This window comes from Argiope bruennichi, chromosome X2 (genome assembly GCF_947563725.1).
Source record: "Argiope bruennichi chromosome X2, qqArgBrue1.1, whole genome shotgun sequence".
NCBI classification, from domain to species: Eukaryota; Metazoa; Arthropoda; class Arachnida; order Araneae; family Araneidae; genus Argiope; species Argiope bruennichi.
This window is the reverse complement of record NC_079163.1, coordinates 128,433,825-128,458,244: the sequence shown is the minus strand read 5'-3', so window position 1 is coordinate 128,458,244 and position 24,420 is coordinate 128,433,825. Positions and strand designations below refer to the sequence as shown.

Genomic DNA, 24,420 nt, shown 5'->3' with positions numbered 1-24,420 from the left:
CATGGTACCTTGTGTTTTTTATTTATGTAAGAAATTTTAGTGTTTTCCATATGTAAATAGGCCTAATACTTTAAAATTTCATTTTAGGTCTTTAGACGGTCGACTCCAAGTATTTAAAAAGAAAGGTCTCCCTCATGTTATTTACTGCCGCCTGTGGCGCTGGCCAGATTTGCAAAGCCATCACGAACTAAGAGCGATTGAAAGCTGTGAATTTGCATTTAATCTCAAAAGGGACGAAGTTTGTGTAAATCCATATCATTACCTTCGCGTGGAAACACCTGGTTAGTATATTTCCTGATTGTTTGTTTCTGTTAAAACATTCTGCTTTTGAATATATGTATATTTCTCTTTTGCAGTTTGAAAACGCAACTGAAATTTGTTTATTATCATTTGGCAATAGCTTAATAGAATCTGCCATTGAAATGGGTGATTTTATGAGCTTAAAAATAACAATCTGTGGGATGTAAAGAGAAAACGAGTGGTCCCATTTGGAAAGCAAAACATTAAACATTACTATGTACTATAGTAAAAGGGATTAGTAGAAACGGAAAAATGATTAAGAACACATATTTATTGTGAAATCTTTTTATTAAAGCCATGATTTCATGTATGCATAGCTTAGTTTAGTTATTTTCACATTCCGAAACAACATGAAGGCTATTTTGGATGGACCTTATAATTTTGAAACCATGGTCAGATGGGATTTGGGCTAGCACCCCTTCTCTAAATTTCTGAACCAATCTTGCAGGGCCATGACAGATTCAATGTACACTGTTGGTATGGCATTGAGTAATCGTGAGCTTTAAATAGAGATTTGGCTGTATTTTTTATTGGAATGCAAAATCAATATGAGATGCATTGATTTCATTTGACATTGAGTGGTGCATTGTATTCAGGAAGGGAGGTGATGTGGGATGAAATTGAGAAAATTATGAAAGGAATAATTTCATTACTTGCTTATGTTTACTAATGCTATTGTGGGGTGTCAATTGACATTGATTTCTACAGTTTACTGATTCATTTGTTAAATATCTTCAGTGCACTGCAATGTTCCAACCTCAGTTGACATGTATAAAAATAATTCTGAATCAGTTGAAAAAAATAAAATTATTCTTAAAAAAAGGATGTTTGACCTTTGTGCTTTATAAAAGAGCCTGCTCTGAAAAGCAAATAGATTTTGTTAAATATATTCAATTGTGCAGTATTTAATTTTAATTATCTTGGAGAAGATGTGGTAATTATCTCTAATATTACTTTTGCATGTTTCAGATGCATAATTGTACATTTTGTATTTGTTCAAACCTTGGGTCTCTTAACATGTTATTTTGTGAGAATAAATGAAATTCAGTAGAAAAATCTTTTTATTTTTTTTACAAATTTTATGCAGTCTATTTATTTGAAATTACATGGAATGTAAGATTTGGCTACCTTTTTAAGCAAGTTTTTATTTTTAAAAATTATGTTTCTTTCAACAGAAAGATAATATATCCCTCATGCTTTCAGAACCCTAGTTCAATTCAGTGAAAATATCTTGAATCTTTTATTCTATTATAAAATGTTTTGTGCTTCAGGGGGAGGAGGATTTCTGAAATCTGGATGAGGTATTTCCATTTACATGTTGTAATAAATTTTAAGTTACATAATCAGTAACTAAATAATTAACCACAAGTTGCCCAGTGACTTGTTATGCAATTAATACAAAAACATTATAGAAACCTTTTTGCAGTAGCTCATAAACCTTTTTGCATAGTCCCCATATCTAAAGAATTTCTCTGTGATTTATGCAGTTATGAAGCAAAATATAGCAAAAGGTAAATAATTATATTAATTATTTGTCTTTTGCATGTTTTTTTAATTTGATGAAGCTTTAAAAATTATGAAATTTTAATCTGTTTTACTAAATAAATGAGCAAGAAAGTAAGTACGCTACATTCTGCCAGCTTTCAATCTCATAAAAAGTATGTTTTAAAAATTTATCCTTTAAGTAATAATTTGAAAATTATTTTAATCAAGACATAGATATTGTAGAAGAGCATTATGTAACTGTTATTAAAGTAATTTTGCTAAAGGTATAATTTACTTGAAACCATTCTTCTGTTATCATCACAACATATTCCTCAAGTCTCAAAAATTTGGTGTATTTAATTAATTGCTGCAAGAAGGAGGCCTTGAGGTGCATGTAATAATCCAAATATTAATGAATACTTTTTTTCCTATACCATAAAGTTAGATTTTTAAATCTCTCTTTAAGCTGGCATATTTACATGCTGCTGAATCATTATTTTTTTGATGCGCAAATGTGCAGATGTATTTAAGAGTGAAAAAAAAATAGCTAACAGCTGTTAGTATGTATAAAAATTTACTTTTAGACGCTGAATTTATTTGTTTAAGATTTCATCATTATAAAATTGTGCTGTAAAAAATATATAATGATAATAATTTAATTAATTTTTAATTTTTAAAAAGCGGAAATGTTAGCTATGCAAAGAGAACCTACTTCACTATGCTGTGACCATTAGTAAATTTTCAAATCTTGTACAATAGATGGCGCCACAGTACACGTGCTTTGGAAAAGAAAAGAGTTTTGAAATTACTTCCTTTTATAATTCAAGAAATTAAGCGTACTGGAAAACTTACATGATATAATAATATTTTTACAATAACAGTCAGATTTGTAGAATCAAGTGAGACTTCGTAGTTTTAACGTGCGTTACTTGTAAATAAAAGTCATAAATAAATGCGATTGATAAGCAGAAAATAACTCTGAAAATATGTAATGAGAATCTTAGCGAAATTTGTCAGGTAATGAAAATGCATTACAGTGTGGATTGTGGAGAAATTCACCCAAGAGAAAGTATTTTAAAATGCTGAACAGTTATCTGCCATCAGTTTAAACAACTTATTCAGTTATTAAATATGCAGAATTACTTTAATCAAACTAACAATTTAAAGACCGTTTGAATTAATATGATATTCATTTTTGTATGGAAAAATTAATTAATTTTTTTCTTAATACCCGAATTAGAATTTTTTTAAAAAAAATTAGATATGAACGTGTTTAAAAAAAAATATTTAAATAAAATTATAGAAAATTTTAATGAGTATGTAACTCTTTTATCAGTCAAAAATAAATGTTCTCAAAATAAATCTCTCAAAAATAAATGTTCATTCACATAATGCTTGAATCATAATTTTAATTTTAAGCAGGAAAAATAATTATAAACATAACTTAAATGATATCATTAATTTTATTAACATTTATCATCATAAAAATATTTCATTAATTTCTTATTATATACAAGAACTAAACTGATAATTATCGTAAAAACATTTGAAACAAGATAGATGTATTTTGATATCTTGCACAATTGATAAATAATGATTATGCATAGAATCGACTAGGAAAAAAAATTTCATTTACCTTCAAAATATTTGTTTTTCTTCAGAAAATCGTGTAGTATGCAAAGTATATCGTATAATATTTCTAAATATTTTGAACGATCTGCCTTTGCATTCCATAATTTAATACCTGCTTTCTACTTTTTCTTTTCGATTATTTTTATTTTGATTGAGAATGTTTGATATAATTTTATTAAATTCAGCTTCTCTCTTTAATTACCAATATAAATACAGCTTTGTTGAGTTATAACAAATAATTTATCATTATTAAAATCCAAAAAAGTGAGACGTTTAGTAATTTTAAGATAAAAATAGTTATTTAAATAATTTTTTTATACTTAAAAGGTTATAATTATTTTTACACTTAAAAATTAAATTATAATTTAAGAATCTTATGAATGGACATAATTATTTTTCAATACAAAAATTAGTATCATAGTAATTGAAACCATCCTTATATTGTAAATTGAATTTAAGTAATTCTGAATATTAAAACGCATTCATATTTATACGTGTTGGGATGAAACGAGCGGACTATTTTTCTGGCTTGGGAATATCTGTGTGATTACGCTTTTGCTTCGTTCCGGCGCTATTCCTCCCGCGAACTGCTTAACATGATGCTGTGTGCGTAAACATCAATACCTGTGTTCTTTTCTTTTCGTTTTCTATGTCTAATAAATGTGCTATTTTTAAGAACCATGCTGAGATTTATTGAAAAGTAACACCAAATTGGTACAGAGCGTGGTTCTGGTTCGTGGTAAACTAAACGTAGTTATGTTTCGTTAAAATTTCTAAGTGAACTGTGTGACTGAAACGAAACTGTGAAAAACGAAATTGCCAGCATGGATAAATTAAATGTCCCTGAGCTTAATGGAACTAATTATTTTATTTGGGCATTGAAAATACAGGCATCACTGAATTTGAAAAGATTGGACTCTGTGATATCCGCGGTGAAACCAGATAATCTAAGTGAAAAAGATGCAGCAGAATGGAACCAGAAAAATTCTGACGCCCTTGCTTATATTAAGTTATTATTGTCAGACGAACAGGCCCTACAGTTCGCAGCAGAGGATAATGCAAAAATTCTTAGGGATAAAATAAAGTCAACATTCACGGGTCAAGCAGAAGACCGCAAAATAGATGCTGGCAATGAATTGAAAAATCTTCAAATGAAAAGTAATGAATCGGCAAACGATTATGTTACCAGAGCAAGAGGAAGTGCTACGCAGTGTCATTCTTTAGGACTGGATATCACACCTAGGGAGCTCGTTTACTATACAGTGAAAGGAAAATTCTCTAAAGTACGAAAAATTCTCAAATCCCAACGTGGCAAGTCAGTGAACGAAATATAAGAAATTTTACGTGAAGAAGAAAATACCTGTTATTCGCCGAGGAGTACTCGTGTTGAAGGAATCAATGCGGAAGTAGTTTTATACTAGAAAAAACAAAAATTCGGGTGTAAGACTCTGTTACATCTGCAGACGTCCAAATCATATCGCCAAGAACTGTTTTTACGGGAATAAAAATGCTTGTCGAAGTGCTCCATGTAATGAAAGTAATCAAAGGCGAAATACACAACACCGTACCAACCAATCAACAAAACGACGAAGTGTTAGTGATAATGTGTTTACTACTTCTCATCAAGAAGAAAGCCCAAATGATAAAATATGGTTGCTGGACAGTGGAGCTTCTTGTCATATGGCCAAAAACAGTATGTGGTTTGAAGAAATAATCCCTGAAACAAGGGATATTTATTTAGCAGGTAAAGACTCTAAAATTTTGTATGAGGGAGTCGGAGCAGTTAAAAAAAAAACTGTAAGTAATAATCCTACAAATTTAACAATTACTAATGTTAACTATGTTCCTGAACTAAGATATAATATATTGTCAGTAACTTGTTTGATGGATAAGGGTTGTAAAATTAAATCAGATAATAATTGTATGTTAATTTTTGATAAATATAATAATTTAGTTACTAAAGCATTTAAAAATAATAATAGATTAGAATTATATTTAGAATCATTCTCTAATTCAGTGTGTTGTTTTTCTAAGCAATCCACTAGTAATTATGAGATTTGGCATTACAGATTATGTTATTTAAATCCTAAGTATATGCTTAAAATGACAGATTATATTGATAGTAATGATATAAATGATTTTAGATGTGAAACTTGTGATATAAGTAAGATAACCAGAATAATTCATCCTGATATTGACGTAAATCAAAGTTCTGAAATTCTTGAGTTGATTCATGCTGATCTGTGTTTTCCTATTCAACCTGAATCATTTGGTGGCGCAAAATATTTTATGATATTGGTGGACGATTTTTCCGACATGTATTTTACTTATTTCTTAAAAAATAAAAATATATTATCACAATTTAAAGCCAAATATGAAAATTTAACCGATAAAAGAATTAAAAAATTAAGAACTGACAATGGCTTAGAATTTATAAATGAACAACTTAATACTTATCTTGCTAATTCAGGAATATTTCATGAAAAAACTATTCCATACAATAGTGAAAGTAACGGTAAAGCTGAAAGAGCAAACCGCATTCTTTTAGAAAGGTTTAGATTTTTATTATATGAAAGTGAGCTTCCATTAAAATTTTGGGCCGAAGCCATTAATTGTAACACCCAAGTGTCTAATGTAAACCCGCGTAAAGGAAAAGAAAAAATACCCCTTGAAATTTGGACAGGTAGAAAATCGAAATTAAATTATCTTAAAAAATTCGACTGTGTGACCTATTTTCACGTTCCTAAAGTAATGAGACATAAATTTGAAGTTCCAGAAAAAAAAAAAAAGGGTATAATGCTAGGATATGCTAGAGAAAGAAAGTGTTATCGAATTTATAACATTAAAAGCCGAAAAATAATAGAAGAGAGATCAGTTAAATTCGATGAATCCTTAAAAGGTAGTCCTTATTAGAGGAAAACGAAAGAAGAAACTTGGGATATTAATCCACTGCTTGAAACTTCTCCAACGGCAGAAGATAAATCAGAAAACTAAGTGAAATATCTAGTTTAGAAATTCCTGACGAATCTTCAGAGGATGAGAATAGTGATTCATCTATTCTATACCATAGTAGAACTTCGCGTCAGACAGACGGCCGCTATGGGGGATGAAAACGAAACACCAGATGTTGAATCAAGTATTAATAATATCGTAAATCAGATTCCAGTGAGACTTTCGGGAAGGCTGAAATTTAAACAAATGTCAGCTAATGTAGTTCATAACAATCCGAATACATACTTAGAGGCAAAAAATAGTGCCGATTGGGAAACTGGGAAAGAGCAATGAAAAATAATTTGATTCGTTGAATAAACACGAAGTTTGGGAAATAGTAAATAAGCCCGCAAAAACAAAATTAATAAAAAGCAAATGGGTATATTCTTTAAAACAAGATAGCTCTGGTGAAACAAAATATAAAACGAGACTTGTAGTAGCAGGTTTTAATCATATAAAAAATAAAGATTATTCTGAGTCTTATTCACCTGTTGTGAATATTGAATCTTTCAGAATATTAATAGCACTTGCATCTAAATTAAATTTATTTCTTAAGTTCTTTGATTTTAAAACTGCATATTTATATAGTGATATTGAAAAAACTGTTTATATGTTACCTCCACCTGGTTATGAAAAATTAATTGGAGATGAAAAGGTTTGTAAGTTGCAAAAGAGTATCTATGGCTTACCACAATCTGGTAGAATGGTATATGACTATAAAAGGTGAATTAGAAAAATTAGGATTAATACAATTGGCATCTGACAATTGTGTGTTCATTAAAACTGTTGGTAAAAATATTTTTATATTATGCATGTATGTAGATAATTCAGCAATTTTTTCTGATAATGATGAAATGTATCAAGAGATTGTAAAAAGCATATTTGAATTACAAGAGAACAAAACTGGTAAGTTTTTAGGCATAGAAATTGTTAAACATGAAAATGGTATTAGTCTGTGTCAATCTGGATATATTGAATCATTATTGGCTAAACATAATCTAGAAAAATGTAAAAGTGTTAAAACTCCAATTGTAAAAGGAGAAGATAAGAGTTTCCCTTCCACAAATAAACTGGTTGACATCACGATGTATCAAGAATTAATTGGTGAATTTTAATATTTAGCTAATAGAACGCAGCCTGATTTATCATTTGTAACAACATATTTGTCACAATTTAATTATATAGAAAAAAGGCACTATGATTTGGCTAAAAGAGTACTAAGGTATTTAATGGCTTCAAAAGATAAAAAAATGTTTTATGACAGTAAGTTTGGTTTTCTTAATGCAAGTTCTGATGCTAGTTGGGGGAATGCAGAAAATGGCAAATCATTTTCTGGTGGTGTAATTAAATTAGGTAATTCATTAATTTCATGGAAATGTCATAAACAAAAAAAGTGTCGGTCTGTCAACATGTGAAGCTGAGTTATTTGCTATTTCTGAAATATGTAAAGACATTATTTAGACTGTAAACTTATTAACTGAGTTAAACTGTAAACAATTTATAAATAATGCTGTAACCTTAAACTCAGATAGTCAAGCAGCAATTCAGTGGATTAAGTGCACCAGATCTTCAAATAAATCAAGACATGAATTTACGTTTTCATTTTGTGAAAGATTTGTTAAAGGTAATGTAATTAAATTAGAATATGTTCAAACAGAATGTTTAATTGCAGATTTTCTTACAAAAGCTGTAAGTGAAAAAAAGTTAAAATATTCTGTGAAAAATATTTCGTTAACTTCTTAATTTTTGTATGTACATATAATTTTTTGTATTGTGTGTATTTAATTTTTATTTGTATTATAAATGCTGGAAAAATGTCACTCGCAGGAGGGTTGTGTTGGGATGAAGCGAGCGGACTATTTTTCTGCCGTTGGAATATCTGTGTGATTACGCTTTTGCTTCGTTCCGGCGCTATTCCTCCCGCGAACTGTTTAACATGATGCTGTGTGCGTAAACATCAATACCTGTGTTCTTTTCTTTTCGTTTTCTATGTCTAATAAATGTGCTGTTTTCAAGAACCATGCTGAGATTTATTGAAAAGTAACAACAATACGCATTCATATTTCGTCTAAAAATTAAATTATAGTCCAAGAATTGAGAGAATAAATATTTATTTTTGTATAAATAAATGAAAAAAATTAAACCTTTTTATAAATTGTTAAAGTAATTTGAAATAATTTTAAGAGAAAAAGAATGGGGGGAAAGCAAAAAAATAGTAGCCCAGGACCGAACTCGGGTCTCGGTAATGCTTTGCCAGCGCTTTATCCACTATACTATTCGGGTATCATCAACGGCAACACTTTATTAATATATAAGCTATGCTGAATGTTTAAGGGTCATTTTCTCGAAATTGGTTGGTTATTGCTCTTTAATATTTTCATGAATGAACATTTGAAATGTATACTATACGAACTCAATTTTCTACCTCGTTCCCTCCCCTTGTTGATTTTTTTTAATGCTTCTAACTCCATGAAAATTCTAAACATTGCATATCCACCACATGCAAATATGTTTTCGACATTCGTCCCCCATGCCCCTTTTAGTACAATATCTTCCATACTACTTTTTCAAAATATTTTTTTTTTCTTTTCCTTTTCTTCATGCATAAGCCACGTCGCTGTGTAGGGCATCAGGTGATTCATTTACCTTTGTCTCGTACTATCAAGTATTTCTAATAATTTAATTACACCAGCACCAATTTTTGTCGCTTTTCATTAGATTATGGAACTTCCCTCTAGAAACAAAATAAATATATTCTTTACCTTTATATCAAATATTTCAGTGCACTTTATCAAAATTGGCAACGAATGTAATTAAGCAGAAAGAAAAAAGTGTAATAGAGTGTTAATAGACTAAACGACGAAAAAAAAAAATCTCTCATGAATTTTTATGGAAATGCTTAGAGCAGTACAGAAATAATGAGAGTATTGATTTAAAATGTGATTTATCAGCTTATATTTTTATGCAAAACTCTGTAGCTAACATTTAAAAAAGATTAAAAATAAAATGTTTAAAATTGATTTCCCTCATAATTACCAGAGGTAAATTAATAAAAAAGCTTTGTGTTATTTCGACAGTAGTTTTAATTCCAAAAAAAATTTTTATTTATAAATATAGTAAATGCAGACATTATAAGACATGAAATTTAAGGTAAGCTAACAAAGCTTTCACTTGCAAAATTTTAAATATTTTAATTGAAAAATGTATTTCTAATTCAAGGCTATTATTAGCAATATAGTTTGCTCTGTTTACAAAGCAACTTTTCTAGAATAATCATTTTTAAAATACTCGCTTGCAATTTAATTTATTAAAAAGCGAGGGTTATTCTAATATGCATTCAGCACATGATTGATGAATTAATTTTTCGCAGACTTATATCAAAATCGCAATTATTGTTTAAAAAAATTTCTGGAAAGAAAATAATTAATGCAACAGAATCAGCACAAGATAATAAAATAACATGAAGAAATTTGCTCACCTATGGTTTTTAAAGCTGGTTTAGTTCTACTTTACAAGTCGCAGCATCTTTTTCAACGTCTCACAACTGCTCTGTTGTATTCTAATCTTTATTGGGACATTGATAACATTTCACCTACTTTACCCCCTTTTACACAGATGTGGAGACATCATCAAATTACAAGGCCCTGAAAATATCCAGCTGGTAAATGCTTCCAGTGTCGAATCTCTCTAGTTTATTGTCAGTCTTTGCATGCATTTCTTGAAATGCACACATTTTACTTAAGAGAATAAGTGCCCTGAAAAGTCAGAACTACAGTGGTGGCCAAAAGTGTGGACATTTTTTGAAAGTTTCATGTTTTTCAACTTTGCGTGCTTGTAAAATATATTAATTTTCACTTAAATACAAATGTTTATATATCAAATTGAAGGTAATTTATTGTAGAATTTAATAACAAAAACAGTATTATAATATCTGTATTACAAAAAAAGTTACGCTCATTTTAGTAGAACAAACAAACACAAATCGTTTTGAATAATGACGTGTTTTGCAATAAAAGCGTACTACCCAATCACAAACACTGTTCTGAGGACCCCATCAAATGTCTGTAACTATAATTTAGGTTATTTGGTATGTAAAATAGTTATTGTTGTGGAAATATTTTGCGGAGTGATGCATACAAATACAATTAAATAGAGTATTGCTGTTTTTGAATATTTTAAGTCCTTTTTTCTAATTAAACTAATTTTAAACAATGTCACCAACAAGAAGAACTGATTGGACATCTACAAAAAGAAGCCGAATTGTCATATTAAGAGAAATTGTCCTCTCTTATGCTGAAATTGCAAGACAAGTTGGTGGTTCAGTGATTTGTTCTGGTGTACGAAAGTTCTGTTTACGTTATGAAAAAACGAAATCAGTGGAAAATAAGGCCAAATCAGGCCGAAAAAAGTGCACAAGTGCTACTGCCGATAGAAAAATTAAACGGCTATGCCTTCAAGATAAAAAAATTTCACCAGATGCCATTAGATGTTAAATGAATGCAGCGGGTATTGCAGTAAGTTCAAGAACAATAAGAAGAAGGTTATCAGGATTTAGACTACCAGCTAGAATTCCAAGGAAAAAAACTATATTTAAATCAAAAGCAACGCGAAAAACAAGTTAAGTGAAAAGAACACATTAAATGGTCAGAAAATCAATGAAAGCAAGTAATCTGGAGCGATGAGACTAAAATATCGCTCTTGGGTAGTGATGGTAGAAAATATGTGAGACGTAGAGTAGGTGAAGGACTTCATCCTGATTGCATTGAAGCAACTATAAAAACTACAACAAATGCCATGATTTGGGCATGTATTTCTGCAGATAGTGTGGGCCGAATTCAAGTGATTGATGGCATCCTGAATGCCAAAAAATACATCGAAACTGTCCTGGAACCAAAATTGATACTTTCCATCAGGGATTTCTTCCCCAACAAATCACCATTTATTTTTCAGCAGAATTCAGCTCCATGCCACACAGCAAAAGTATGCAAAGCATGGTTTCAAAATAAAGGCATAGATGTATTACCATGGCCAGGAAACAGTCCTAATCTCAATCCAATTGAAAATTTGCGGCAACGTTTGAAAATTCTTGTACGAAAAAAACGTCCCTCCAATAAAAGACAACTTATTGAATCTATAATTGATTCTTGACGCCATGTGATTACGAAAGATGAACTCCAAACACTCGTTCACTCGATGAAAAGACGCTGTGAAGCTGTCTTAAAAAATAAGGGTTATCCTACTAAGTATTGGTTGTGTAAGTATCACTTTAAAAAAATGCAAATCTAAGATCTTACTAAAATGAGCGTAACTTTTTTTTGTAATACAGATATTGTAATACTGTTTTTGTTATTAAATTTTACATTAAATTACCTTCAATTTGATATATAAACATTTGTATTTAAGTGAAAATTAATATATTCTACAAGCACGCAAAGTTGAAAAACATGAAACTTTCAAAAAATGTCCACACTTTTGGCCACCACTGTATATATTTTTTCTATTATTAATACACTGAAGGATTTAAAAAAATGTATCTGTCTTTTTTTAAAGGTGAATTTTTATGAAACCTTCTGTATGTGTTCAAAATATCTGATGATAGGAAAATAAAATTCTTAAAAAAAAAAAAAAAAAAGCACATTTTCAAAAATAAATAAATAATTCCATAGACATTTTTTTTTTCAAGAAATGAAGCGCTCCGAAGATTGTGACAGCTCTTAAAATTATTGAAACAATATATGATTTGAATCATGTAATTATTATCTTGTTATACATAACACAAATATATATATATATATATATATATAATGTATATCTAAATTTACAGAGACTAATGCTTCAAAATTACAATGAAAATATTTTATTGCTTATATGTAATTCATTGAACTGAATTGCTTGTCAAGTTCTTTTCATGAATCTAAATATCATTTTTAGAAAAAAGAGAGAAAAACGAAAACCAAGCTTTATAATCTAGGAAAAAATTTATTTAAAAAATAACACAATAGAAAAAAGATTAAATTTAGCGAAAGTGTCAATCGTTTGGTCTTTAATAAATTTTAGTATTTGCTTAGTTAAATTTACTTTAATAAAATAAAATCTTAACCCTTTGACTAATAATTTTCCTTCTGTTGAATAACAAATATCATCTATGTAGAATCTTAAACAAAATTCTTGCTAAGAAAAACAGAACTCTTAAGAAAAGAAGCTTAAATGATTTACATCTTTTTAATAAAATATTAAAGGACATAACACACGACAAACAATAATAGGACAAGCAATTAATACAAACATTTAAGGAAAAGTACAGATCTCGGGGGTTAACACCATGCGTAATCCATGACTCCAGAGCACAGACTGAAGTTTTATCGAGCGGCTGCTAGGTAGTAAGCTGGAAAAGTTGTCCTGTTACAGACCCCCCCCCCCTTCTGGCTCGCTACAATTCCACTGTCTCTAGCAACTGGAAGTTCATATGCTCGTACGGCTGAGCTGTGGTAAGTCCCAAGGACTTCACCTGGCTTTGCTGGATCAGCTGATATAGCAAATATGTCACAACATCTTCATTTAAATTGGTAGGCCTAGACAACATGTCTGCAAGGACATTCGACTTACCAGGCGTATACTCGATTTCGGGATTAAAAGTTTGGATCTGAAGAACCCATCTTGCTAAACGACCTGATGGCGACTTAATACTCATAAGCCATTTCAAAGGTTGGTGGTCATATGCTATTATAATTTTTTGGTTTTCGACATAACCTCGAAATTTCTCAAGAGCCCAAACTATTGCTTGTGCTTCTCTTTCTGTAGTTGGGTAATTCTGTTCCGCTGGGATAAGCAGACTGGCATATTCAATAACATGCTCCTCTGGACCTTCTCCTTGGGTAAGGACTGCTTGCATCTGCTCGGATACGAAATGGTTTTGATCCATTTGGTTGTAAGTTTACTAAGAGGCCTTGCAATATTCGCGAAGTTTGGAACATATCTTCTAAACCATGAGCAAGTTTGCAAGAAAGAATGAACTTCTTTCACATTAGTTGGCACAAGAATTTTTTGACACTTTCTCCTGATCAACTTCTATTCCATTTGAGGTTATTCAGTGACCTAAATATTTTACACGGTGACAAGCAAAATGGCATTTTTCTCTGTTAGCATGAAGTTTAAAGAAAGTCTTTCAAAAACAGCATGTAAATCACTTAGATGTTTATCAAAAGTCTCTGATAAGATAATAATGCCGTCTAAATAAGATAGAGCAAAAACATTGTTTAGGCCTGCTATAAATTTGTCAATCAGGCGTTGAAGAGTTACGGGTGCATTTCGTAGTCCAAAAGGCATGCGCAGTCTGTATGTTCCAAATGGGTAAATGAAAACTGTTTTATCTTGATCATCTTCATGTACTTTTATCTGATGATATCCTGATTTGAGATCTATGGTTGACACATAGGCTGTTGGCTTGTCTTCTTTGAGCCAATTGTTCATACGAGGTAGGGGATACGTGTCTGCAACAGTAATAGCATTAAGTTTGCGGAAGTCGACACAAAGGCTCATGCTACCATTGGGTTTAGGCACCAATACAACAGGGCTGGTATATGGGGATTCACATTCTTCAATTATGCCATCAGCCAAGAGAGTGTCCAATTCTTTTTTTAGCAAATCCTTTTTTGCAGGATTCATTCGATAAGGTGGTTCTGCAACCGGTGGACTATTTCCAATATTAATACGGTGTTCACTAAAGGGTGTTGGTTCTCCCCCTGGTTCGAATCAACTCTTGAACTCTTGTAGTAAGCTATTTAATTGATTACGTTGTTCTTTAGTTAGATGCTTACCCTCGTCACTTCGGCAATTTATGGTAGATGACGTTTTAGGAACTTGCATAGAACTGGACGTTTCTGCAATCTTTTCTTTTGAGTCAGCAACTAAGCAATTTTCTTTACTGGAAGACACCTTGTAGAAAGAGTACTGAATCTGAGGGTTTTCACAGTAATACCATTTACCATTGGTAACAGCGAGAACAATTCCAGCTGACCGGAGAAAATCTCTACCTAAAATAGTTCTGTTTCCTTTTGCTTCCGGTAAAACAATTAGTTCTGTTGGTATCACTTTACCTTCGACTTCAAGATTTACAACCGTAGTCAAGGCAGCTACGTTACTCTGTGTTCCATCAGCGACTGTCAAAGAAATAGTCTTGGATTCAAATTTTCATTTTTTGCTTTGCAGCATATGAAATAACTTTTCTCCAGCTATAGAGTGAGATGCACCGGTATCAGCACATACAGCAGATTCCACTCCACAAATTTTGAGAACAATTAAACTCTTAGGAGATGTCGGAGATTCAAATGTAAATAAATTGATGCTGTTTGTAGACGCTTTAACTTCTTCTTTAGATACCGAGCAGGTAGAACATTGAGATTGTATATATCCTGGTGTTCCATATCCATAGCATTGGATAGTTCTTCTTTCAGGGGTAGAGTTTGTCTTCTAGGAGAATACATTTCTTGCTGTCTTTTCTTGTTTATCTTCTCTTGATGTCGCACTGGACTTAGACCTTCTCTCTGTTGTTGCGAAATCACTTCTAAAATTTTGTTTATTATTTGGAGTTGAGTGTTACTTAGAACCTTGACGGTTATTTTCATAGGAATCCAATTCCTCTGCTAATTCTAAAGGCTGATTCCATTCTACCCATGAATCAATGAAATGTTCCTTAAGATCAGAGTTTTTTTGTTTTTTTTTTCTCCTTAATTTGGTCGTTAATAATTAGACTTTTAAGCTGTTCAAAATCTTTAATGTTAAGCTTTGTGATCCAGTCCTCAAAATATGATGTTATTTCAAAGTAGAAATCTCTCCAAGTTGTATCTGGGCTTTTCTTGTGTTGCGAAAATAACTGTCTGAAACGATCCGCAGTTAATCTGTATCGCTTAAGAAGCATTTCTTTTACAGTAATCTTGCGAATCTTCCTCATCTTCTTTCGCAATAAGTTGTGCTATCTCAGTAGGCAATGGGCTTATCAAATAATGAATCCATTCTGATTCTGGAATGCTTAAGAATTTTAGTTGACGCTCAAATATTGTCAAATAGAGTTCTATTTCATCTTCTTTTGGGTTAAATCTTGGGACAACTTTTGTAATATCCATTCTAGGTTGCTTAGGTTCCTGAACTGTCTCCTTTTGAGTAATGTTTTGCATTTCTAGATGAATGTTCAGTTTTTCTAACTCCAAAACACGTTCTTTTTCGACGCGTTTAACTTCAGCAGCTTTTTCCTCCTCTGCTTTCTTTTGCATGAAAACAAGACGAGTTTTACAAAAGTTAGCATCATATGATGCACTTCTAGTGATGAGGTCTTTGATGTTCAAAAACGTCATATCGTTTGTCACTTCTATCCCGAGATCCATAGCTAGAGCCTTTAGATCATCAGTTGTGCTTTGAGCTAGGAAGGCCATGGTCTAAATGAATCAAAGTGGAACCAGAAAGGGAGTATAAATGAGTTCTTATCTTGAGGCACCAAATGTCTTTAAATAATCATAAGAGTTCTTTTATGGTGCAGTCAGTTGCAAAGTTATAATTGATAAGCAAAAATGTATATTTTACTCTATATTTACTCCTAATATAAAATTGTATTTACACTTAAACCACATTTTCATTTCATATTACGAATCAATTGCAAGAAGGAAATGATGCCAAATGCTTTGTAGAATCAAGAAATATGTATATATGCATTCACTAGTTGACAAAACAAAATTTAAATACAAGCTTTCACTGAATATCAATAAAATAGTTAATAACTTCTAATTCACTGCAATAAAATAAGAATGCAATCTTAAATTTTATTATTAGAAAGTAATGAAATTTCCCTTTATTTAAATAAGATTTCAATTAAATTTCATATTTCTTTGCACTAGAATTATAGATGCGTTAATAATACCATGCAGAAATAGAAATATTTAAAACACTATATTTATGCAATAAAATACAACAATAGAATATTTTTAATTACAAAGAAATAAAATTCTTCTTTTCAAAACGTTAGAAATCCAACTGAAAAAACACATATACAAACAAAAATAAAAGTTTCACAATAACTGAATATGCATTCATACTTTTTCTTCTAAAAAACAAAACTCAGCAGCAATTCTTGAATATAAATGATTGATATACTCAATTCTCAGATGAAAAGAATCCTTTTTATTTCCGGTGAACAATTTCAGTTTTATTCTGTATAAAAAAAAAATTCGTTTACTCCAAAAAAAAGAAAGTAGACATAAAACAGAAATAATTTTACCTTCCACTTCCGTTCGGAAATATTTAATGAAAACATTGGTTCTTTCTACTTTTATAAATGCATATAAATACAAAATTACATAAAGCATCAATACTATTTATACTAATTCTTCAACAACAAATGTTAATAATTTTATATACGTCAGGATTGACGTCGATACGGTTCAGAATTTTATAATAATAAAATAAAAAGTTACTTGAATGAAAACATTGTTTTTGTTTTTTTTTCTTTTATAAATGCTTAAGAATACAAAATTAAGCAGAGCATCAATAACATTTATACTAATTCTTCAGCACTGATTCATACCTCAATACACGTCAGGATTGACGGCAATACGCTACAAAATATGATATTAATAAAATGAAAAGTTACATACGTTCTTCGGTTGAAGATTTATTATCAAACAAAACAGCTTCGGGATGAAGGCTTATATGCATCAACTCCAGGACGGAAATTGCATAAAATTCAGGATTGAATTACAGGATGAATTTGCAATAATAACTTGAAAAGGAAAACGAGCCCCTGATCTTAAACAAAACTCTTAAGGAAAGAAGCTTAAATGATTAAAAAATTTTTAATAAAATATTAAAGGACGTAACACACGAAAAACCGTAATAGGACAAACAATTAATACAAACATTTAAGGAAAAGTACAAATCTCGGGGGCAAACACCATGCGTAATCCATGACTCCAGAACACAGACTGAATTTTTATCGAGCGGCCGCTAGGTGGTAAGCTGAAAAAGTTGTCCGGTTACATGTGTGATTTTTTTCTGTCTTAAATTAAATGTATTTTTAATGTTTTTTCCCCTTATATTGGAAATAAATTCTCAGAATAATATGTCTCAGGATTTCTTGTTTGTGTATTTTCAGAAATTTCATCCTGAGAGAATTCATATAGTTAGTTATATAATCCTCGTTTATTATGGAAATTGGAAAAAAAAAAAAGATTCATAACCGTTTTCTTACATTTAATAAAATTATTAAATGAATGCAAAAATAAGTAGATGGCAGACATAAAAATTAAAATTATTTTATTTTTAATTCATTACTCATTACTTTTTTTGTAATCAACCATGTTCAATTTTTTTAAAATGAAAATTCGCAGAAAATGTATTATCTTTAAATTATTCAGAAATGAGAATTGATAAACTGAGAAACATTGTATTTTCAGTTTTAAAAATTGCATCTGTATGTCTCAATACTTCAAATGATGCCCAGAAACTAGCTATCTTCAAAAAATTCAGTTTAAAAAATTACTAGCATCTTGAGCAAGAGTTGTAATGATTTAAAAAAATGTGGATAGGTAGGAAGGAAACTTAAATACGCTGAAAGTTCTGCAAAATCATGTAATCCCCACAACATGAGATCAAGTAGGTTAATGTCCAAGGAGGAACATTTCCCTTTCTCTGTGAAAGAAGTGGTATTGGTTTTACAGATATCAATTTCGAAGTTTCTTTTAGAAGTTATTTTTTCTTTCGCCGTCTTATGATAGCATGGGATTGTTGGTTTTTGAGTCAGCCGTTTAAGATAAATCGGAATTTATTTTTCTATCTGTTAGCAAATATGAAAACAAATCCTAAGAAAAATATTCTGAAATGTAAACGAAAGTTCATATTGAATGCTTTCGAATACAGTATTCTTGTAAATCAAAATAAATAAATGAATAAAAAACTTCCCTTTGAGAGGTAACATGACGATTGGAGCAATATCTCTCATTTAATAATAATATTTTAATTATATAATGTTGCAATTTATTTAGAACATATGGTTTAAAATATAATTTTTTTAAAAAAAATTTCTATTTTAGAAAATTTCTGAATGTCATTCCTTTTGAAATTATGTTTTTTCCTCCGCTCATGTTTATTTCCTCCGTTTTTTTAATTATCATTTTTATTATTCTTTTCAGTTTCATTCTTCCTTTCCTTTTTTTTAAGTGGGGCGAGGGGAAGTAAAATTTTGTGAACATGTCTGCAGTACAAAAAATTTTTGAATGCCTCCTCCTTTACGTTTCAATTACGAGACGACCCTGTCCGACGCCTGTGCGGAAAACCGCCACTGATTGTCATGGCTGAGGGCATCAACCTACGCAAAGAAAAAGGCACTGTGATTTGACTTCAAAGTCATGCTTTTTACCCTGTGATTTGAATAATATGCCTCTTACTGTGAATTAGAGCGGCAGAATAGTAAAGCTTTATTATCGAAATGGACAAAATGCAGTAAAGGTCCTACTGTGAAATCTACCGGTTACGACGATATCTATGTTCAGTGTAAGCTATACAAGATTTAATGCACAAATTTGAAGAAACTAGTTGTACATGTAATTGATGTCTCCCTGGGTGGTGTTCCGTTTCTATTGAGGTTGTAAAAGTGCACTAGACTGTAGGCAGTGATCACTTAACCCAACCATGTGGAGTTTCTTATGTGCGGGATGTGCCAAAATCAGTGTTCGGCAAAATTCTCTTTCTTGCCTTTTCTTGTTTCTGTACCTGTTTTATCTTATTCAAATGCTGCAATCTGATGATCATCAATTGCGGTGGGATTTTGTTAATGGATTTTTAATCCTGAATGGCTCTAATAACAACTGGTCTTTGCACTTCCATGGACAGACAAGGCACTCGTTGCTGGTAACGTTAATTTGAAGAGCTACATACAATGGGTAGATTCAAATCCCCATGATGTAATTGCACTTCTGTTACACGAAGCAAAAGTAACTTTGCAATGAGAGGTAACAAATACCGTTGTCTTTGACACTTACTTTTTTGAAGAGAATATTCTGTTTTGTGTTGTGCAGATGTAATGTCGTCTCTCTAACGTTTCTTAACGCAACAATTTGGTGTCAAAATTAACTCTTGTCATTTGTGGTCGGCAAGGTTCTCTCAAATAGATTTCTGGCTACGGGAAATCCAATTTTGTCTGATTTGAAAGATGCGATCTGATGTGTGATTCCTCTTCACATGTTGCGTACTGCATTAAAATGCCGTCCTGTGTAAGAGTGGACTCTGAAAATTTGGGAAGCATAAAAATGTTTGCTTCAAAATTTCTCTAAATGCTTCAGCGACTCGTAAACCAGTGAAAGTTTTTTATATATATAAATGCTTTTTATATATTGTTTCCTTGAATTAGATCCGTGCTCTGTCTTAAAAAATTATTTTTCTGGAAAGCTTGATGAAAACTTATTTTGTGTTGTTGCTGATGTTTTGTGCAGAAGCAGCTTTTAGAAAACAAACCATGTACTCAAAATATAGTATGCATTGTTAGAATTGAAAGTTTTGGAACTAACTTAGTTTTGATCCAAGCCAGTGCGATGACGCTCGAAATATAAAAATATGATAGAAAAACGAGACAATGTTTCTCTCGGTAGAAATTTGAACATAAAATGACGTTGTTACTTTAGTAATTAGTAAAGGGTCTTGCATCAAAACTGCTTTGCTGCAATAAGTGGCCTATGCAGATTCAGTAGTTTGACATGTTACTGTTGTCAACCAAAATAAATAAATTAAACACCCCTGTAACTTTATTATTTGTTATCGCTTCTTCATAAAATTGTTTATGAAAGTGTCTCGAGAGAGCAGGTTTGTTCCAATCGACAAACTTATTAGTCGAATTAATTAACTATCTTATCGCGAAATTTTTCCATTACGGCTATCATTATTTTTTGCTGAATCGATTTATAGTCATAAAAGTAACCTCCAATAAAATTTTATGAAATTCTGATGATAATTTGAAACATTGTAGGGTTTTGGAAAATAACGCTTCCAATGTTAAAACGAGTCTTAAGGTATTTGACTAGGTTGTAAAAATGCTTTTTCCAGAAAAATCTGAAATTTTTTTATGATCTGAAAATAAAGTCCAAACATCGTAGATTCTAAAACATACTTTGTTTTTAATATATGTAAAATAGAACTGTAGATACAATAGTTTCAATAGTGCACAACAAATAAAATTGAAATCGGAAACAGTGGTATTTTTAACTGAAAATAAGTAATTTATTGTATTTTTATAGTAAAATTCTCCGAAATAATATTTGATATGTTTATATTAACTCTCTACTTACTCAGGCGTTGTTTGTTTATTTTTTGGCTTTTCTGTTAAAAAAGCATGAAAATTACATTTCCAGGACATTTGTATGAACTCATTTCAAGTACAATATCTAAACGCATTTTTTAAAGAATGAATATTTCACTGTGATTGATTCACGGAAAACGCGTTATCTCAAAATCAGTTCATTAAAATTTCACGAAATTTGTTATGCATGTATCCACAACCTTTGACGGTGTCATAGATTGCGGATTTTAAGCTATCCTCATTTAAACATGTTTTACAAACACTTTAAGTTCAAAACATATACAAATTTTAATAAAAAAATCATAAGCGGCAAATTCAAATGCTCATAAAATTTTTATTTATTAAAACAATATTTATCTTTCGTTCTATTATATTTTATGTAGTTAGAGCTATATATAGATGAAATAAAAATGAAATATTTTCATTATTTTTTAATTTACTTTGAAAATTTTGCTAAATTTTCGTTGATTAAGCAGTTTTTTTCAAAAACTAAAGGCAATGAGTGTATTTTTTTCTTCTAATAGTAATCTTTCAAGTATGTTTTAGCTATCTAGTACAATGAAAAATATTATATATCAATTTTTTAAAAAATCGTCCCCGAACCTAGTCGGATACCTTAATGAACTTTCGGCGATATTTCGGAAACTATTATATTTCTCAAAAAAAATTTTGCTGACTAAAAGAAAAATTATATTATTTTATGAAATAAGAAATAAATGTATAAGTAATACAAATTTAATATTCTTTATGAATTTTTAAACATGAAAGTGGAAGAAAGTGAATTATGATATTATAAAATTTTTGCTTGGGAGCAAACCTGACTTGCAAAAATACCGGATTCGAAAAGACTGCGCATAATTGATTGTAAATAATTTTTTGAAATATTCGCAAAAATGGTAAAATTCCCTTGGTTGATTTGCAACGCCAACTTTTGAAAGGACCGTTATGTTTATAAATCTGTTTGTGAAACACGAGCTTTAGAAAATAACAGTTATCTAAATATTCAAATGAGACGATTTTAATTTAATACGAATAATTTTGCTTTCTTTTCAAAAGAAATGAATGGGATTATTATTATTTTTTCAATAGACGATATAAAATTTTATTGCTGGAAAGTTTAATCAGTTTTAACCCGGAGTTATGGTTTGTAAGTAAATAAAATACAAATCTAAGGAAATCTGCACTATTTCTTGGTATTTGATAAATTAAATAACACTAAGATGAGGAAATAAACACCTATTATTTATATATTCAGTGGCTTAACGATGAGCATTCATTTATAAATTTCTAATTAGTTGGAGGATATTTTCAGAATATTTTTAAAACGATTCCTTCAAAGTTATAAAGTATTATCCTCCTCATAGTTGCTTTTATGTAGAAACACAATTTCGAACTTCTAGTTCGAAAAATTGTAGTGTGATAATTTCGTTAGTATTTGCTTGTCCTTATTGTATCAGCCATTGCGTAACAGAAAGGATGTCCATTGCTCAGTCATTCTTACAGCAGCTTTTTATTACTTTTTTTTTTCTTCTTTTGTTTCAATGAGTGGTTTTCGCACTCCTTAGCACACAGTTTATAGACAGTATGCCAGCGTATAAACATTAACATGTTACTAAAAAAAAACAACAACAACAGATTTAAAGATATCATGTAGGTCATCAATAATTTTCAGAACTACTCTCAATTCAAAACCCTCTGTTTTCCATATGCTGACATTAAGTTTCTATCGTTTAGAGAAGATAATTCAGAAAAACTTTATCTCTTCGACTGATGGAATCCAAATTCGGAAGAAAAAAAAATTAGATGTCAAAACTACAAATCGAATTTAACATTTCTAACGTGTTACATTATCATTAATCGCTTTTCAATACATCAATAGGAATAGACAATCAATCAATAGGAATAGACACAGACTCCAGTTTTATCTTTCTCTGTCTTCAGATCGATTTAGAATTTCTAAATTTGTGTATGATATGCAAATCTGAAGATTCAGTCTGTACGAAATTTCATCCATCTAGCCTTTTTTTAAAAAAAATATATATATGTATCAGGATCGCATTGATATAAAAGGCAAAATATACACTTCTTTTTGACGATCATTTTGATGTAAAGATCACATAACAAATTTCCTCGTTCCATTTTTTAGTTACCATACTCGCAGAGAGACGAGTTTAATTTCAAATATATATATTTGATTTTTGGGTTCAGAGTGGTCAATTTGTTTGAGGAATACGTTTGTTCGTATATGGACAAGTAGAAAATGTATTCCAAATATTATTTTATCACCATAAATATTGTGCAGTTCTTTAACCAGATAAGTTAAATTTCGTCCCGCTATTTAACTTTATACTTCTCTATTTTCTTAATTTAAAATTTTTTTATTACAGTGTTATTAAATAAAATTTTCAATATTTGTTCAATATTTTCTTAGAGCATTGAAATAATCAATATATTGTTCAAATCTATGTAAAAACCAATGTGTAATATTTTTTTATATTCAATAACCTTATGAAACTTAATAAATCTTCTTTCCGCCTGTAAATAAAATGACCGCCTTTTAATGAACATCGATAATTTCATTGGTACGGTATTCACATCTCTCCAGTCAGTGATTTTTTAAAACAACTTTCATTCGCCATAAAATATAAGATGGCTGTGAATTTCAACTGAAGTGGCTGAATAATTCATTGATTTGAAATGCTTCAATATTTAAATAAAAGCTATAAAATTGTTAGAATTGAAAAAAACCATTTTCATTCATATTAAGTACAAATTTGAATTCTTCCGAAATTTCTGTGAATAAAAACGTCATTTCTGCTATTAACAAGTTAAGATTTACTTTATATACAGTCCCCAGTGGGGTGGCTCTTTTTGGACGGAATTTTCTGGGGGGAAAAAAGTATGTCTCAAAAATTACTGAAATTTTTGAGCGAAATATGATACACTTACATAAAAAGATCTGCTGGATCGAATTACTGAAAATATCGATTTCCATAATGGAAAAATTTTAAGATACTTGCTCATTAACTATGTTTATGAGCAAGTATCTTTAAAATATTAACTATTAACCGAGGCAATTAATATCTTATTTAATTCGGTTAATCACTTTATCGATTGGAACAAATCGCAAATCATTTCCACCGATGCGTATTTTGTGGAGATGCGATAATAAATAACAAAATGACCTTCTTTTTTTTTTTTCTACTGTAACAACAAAATGTCCAAATAAAGGAATGAAACAGTACAAAGGAAAGCATGCAGCGTTTTTACTGTAACTACGAGATGGCTTGATAAAATGAGGGAGAAATCTGTGCCTTGAAATAGATAAATATAAAAATTCCAAACAGAAACAAAAGTAAAAGCCGTGAAGGAAAGCAAATAATAATAAGATGGTTTAAAGTAACACATCAGTTTTGAAATAATAAAATTTCTCATGGATGTATTGGAATTTGTTGAGATAAGGAAAATGATATTATTTGTTTAAAAACGGGGGGAAATTACCAAATGCAAATAAAGGTAATCCCCATGTATAAGTTATTCATAATAGTTGCTGCCTTGCCGACTAACAATATATTTTTTTCAAATGCTAAAAATTTTTTCTGCTTATCAGTTTGCATGAAGGCTGTATATTTAATTCTTGGAAAATTCACTGAAATATGAATAACAGGAAAAAAAAT

The 24,420-nt window shown here is 30.3% G+C and overlaps 1 protein-coding gene across 1 annotated transcript in view; it reads left to right on the top strand.

Annotated features, from left to right (window-relative positions):
• LOC129960158 (mothers against decapentaplegic homolog 3-like) overlaps positions 1 to 24,420 on the top strand; it is a 102,667-nt gene that overhangs the window by 58,822 nt on the left and 19,425 nt on the right. The window contains exon 3 of the mRNA XM_056073347.1: positions 88 to 281. Coding sequence (XP_055929322.1) covers positions 88 to 281 — 194 coding nt within the window. The remainder of the gene's footprint in view (positions 1 to 87; positions 282 to 24,420) is intronic.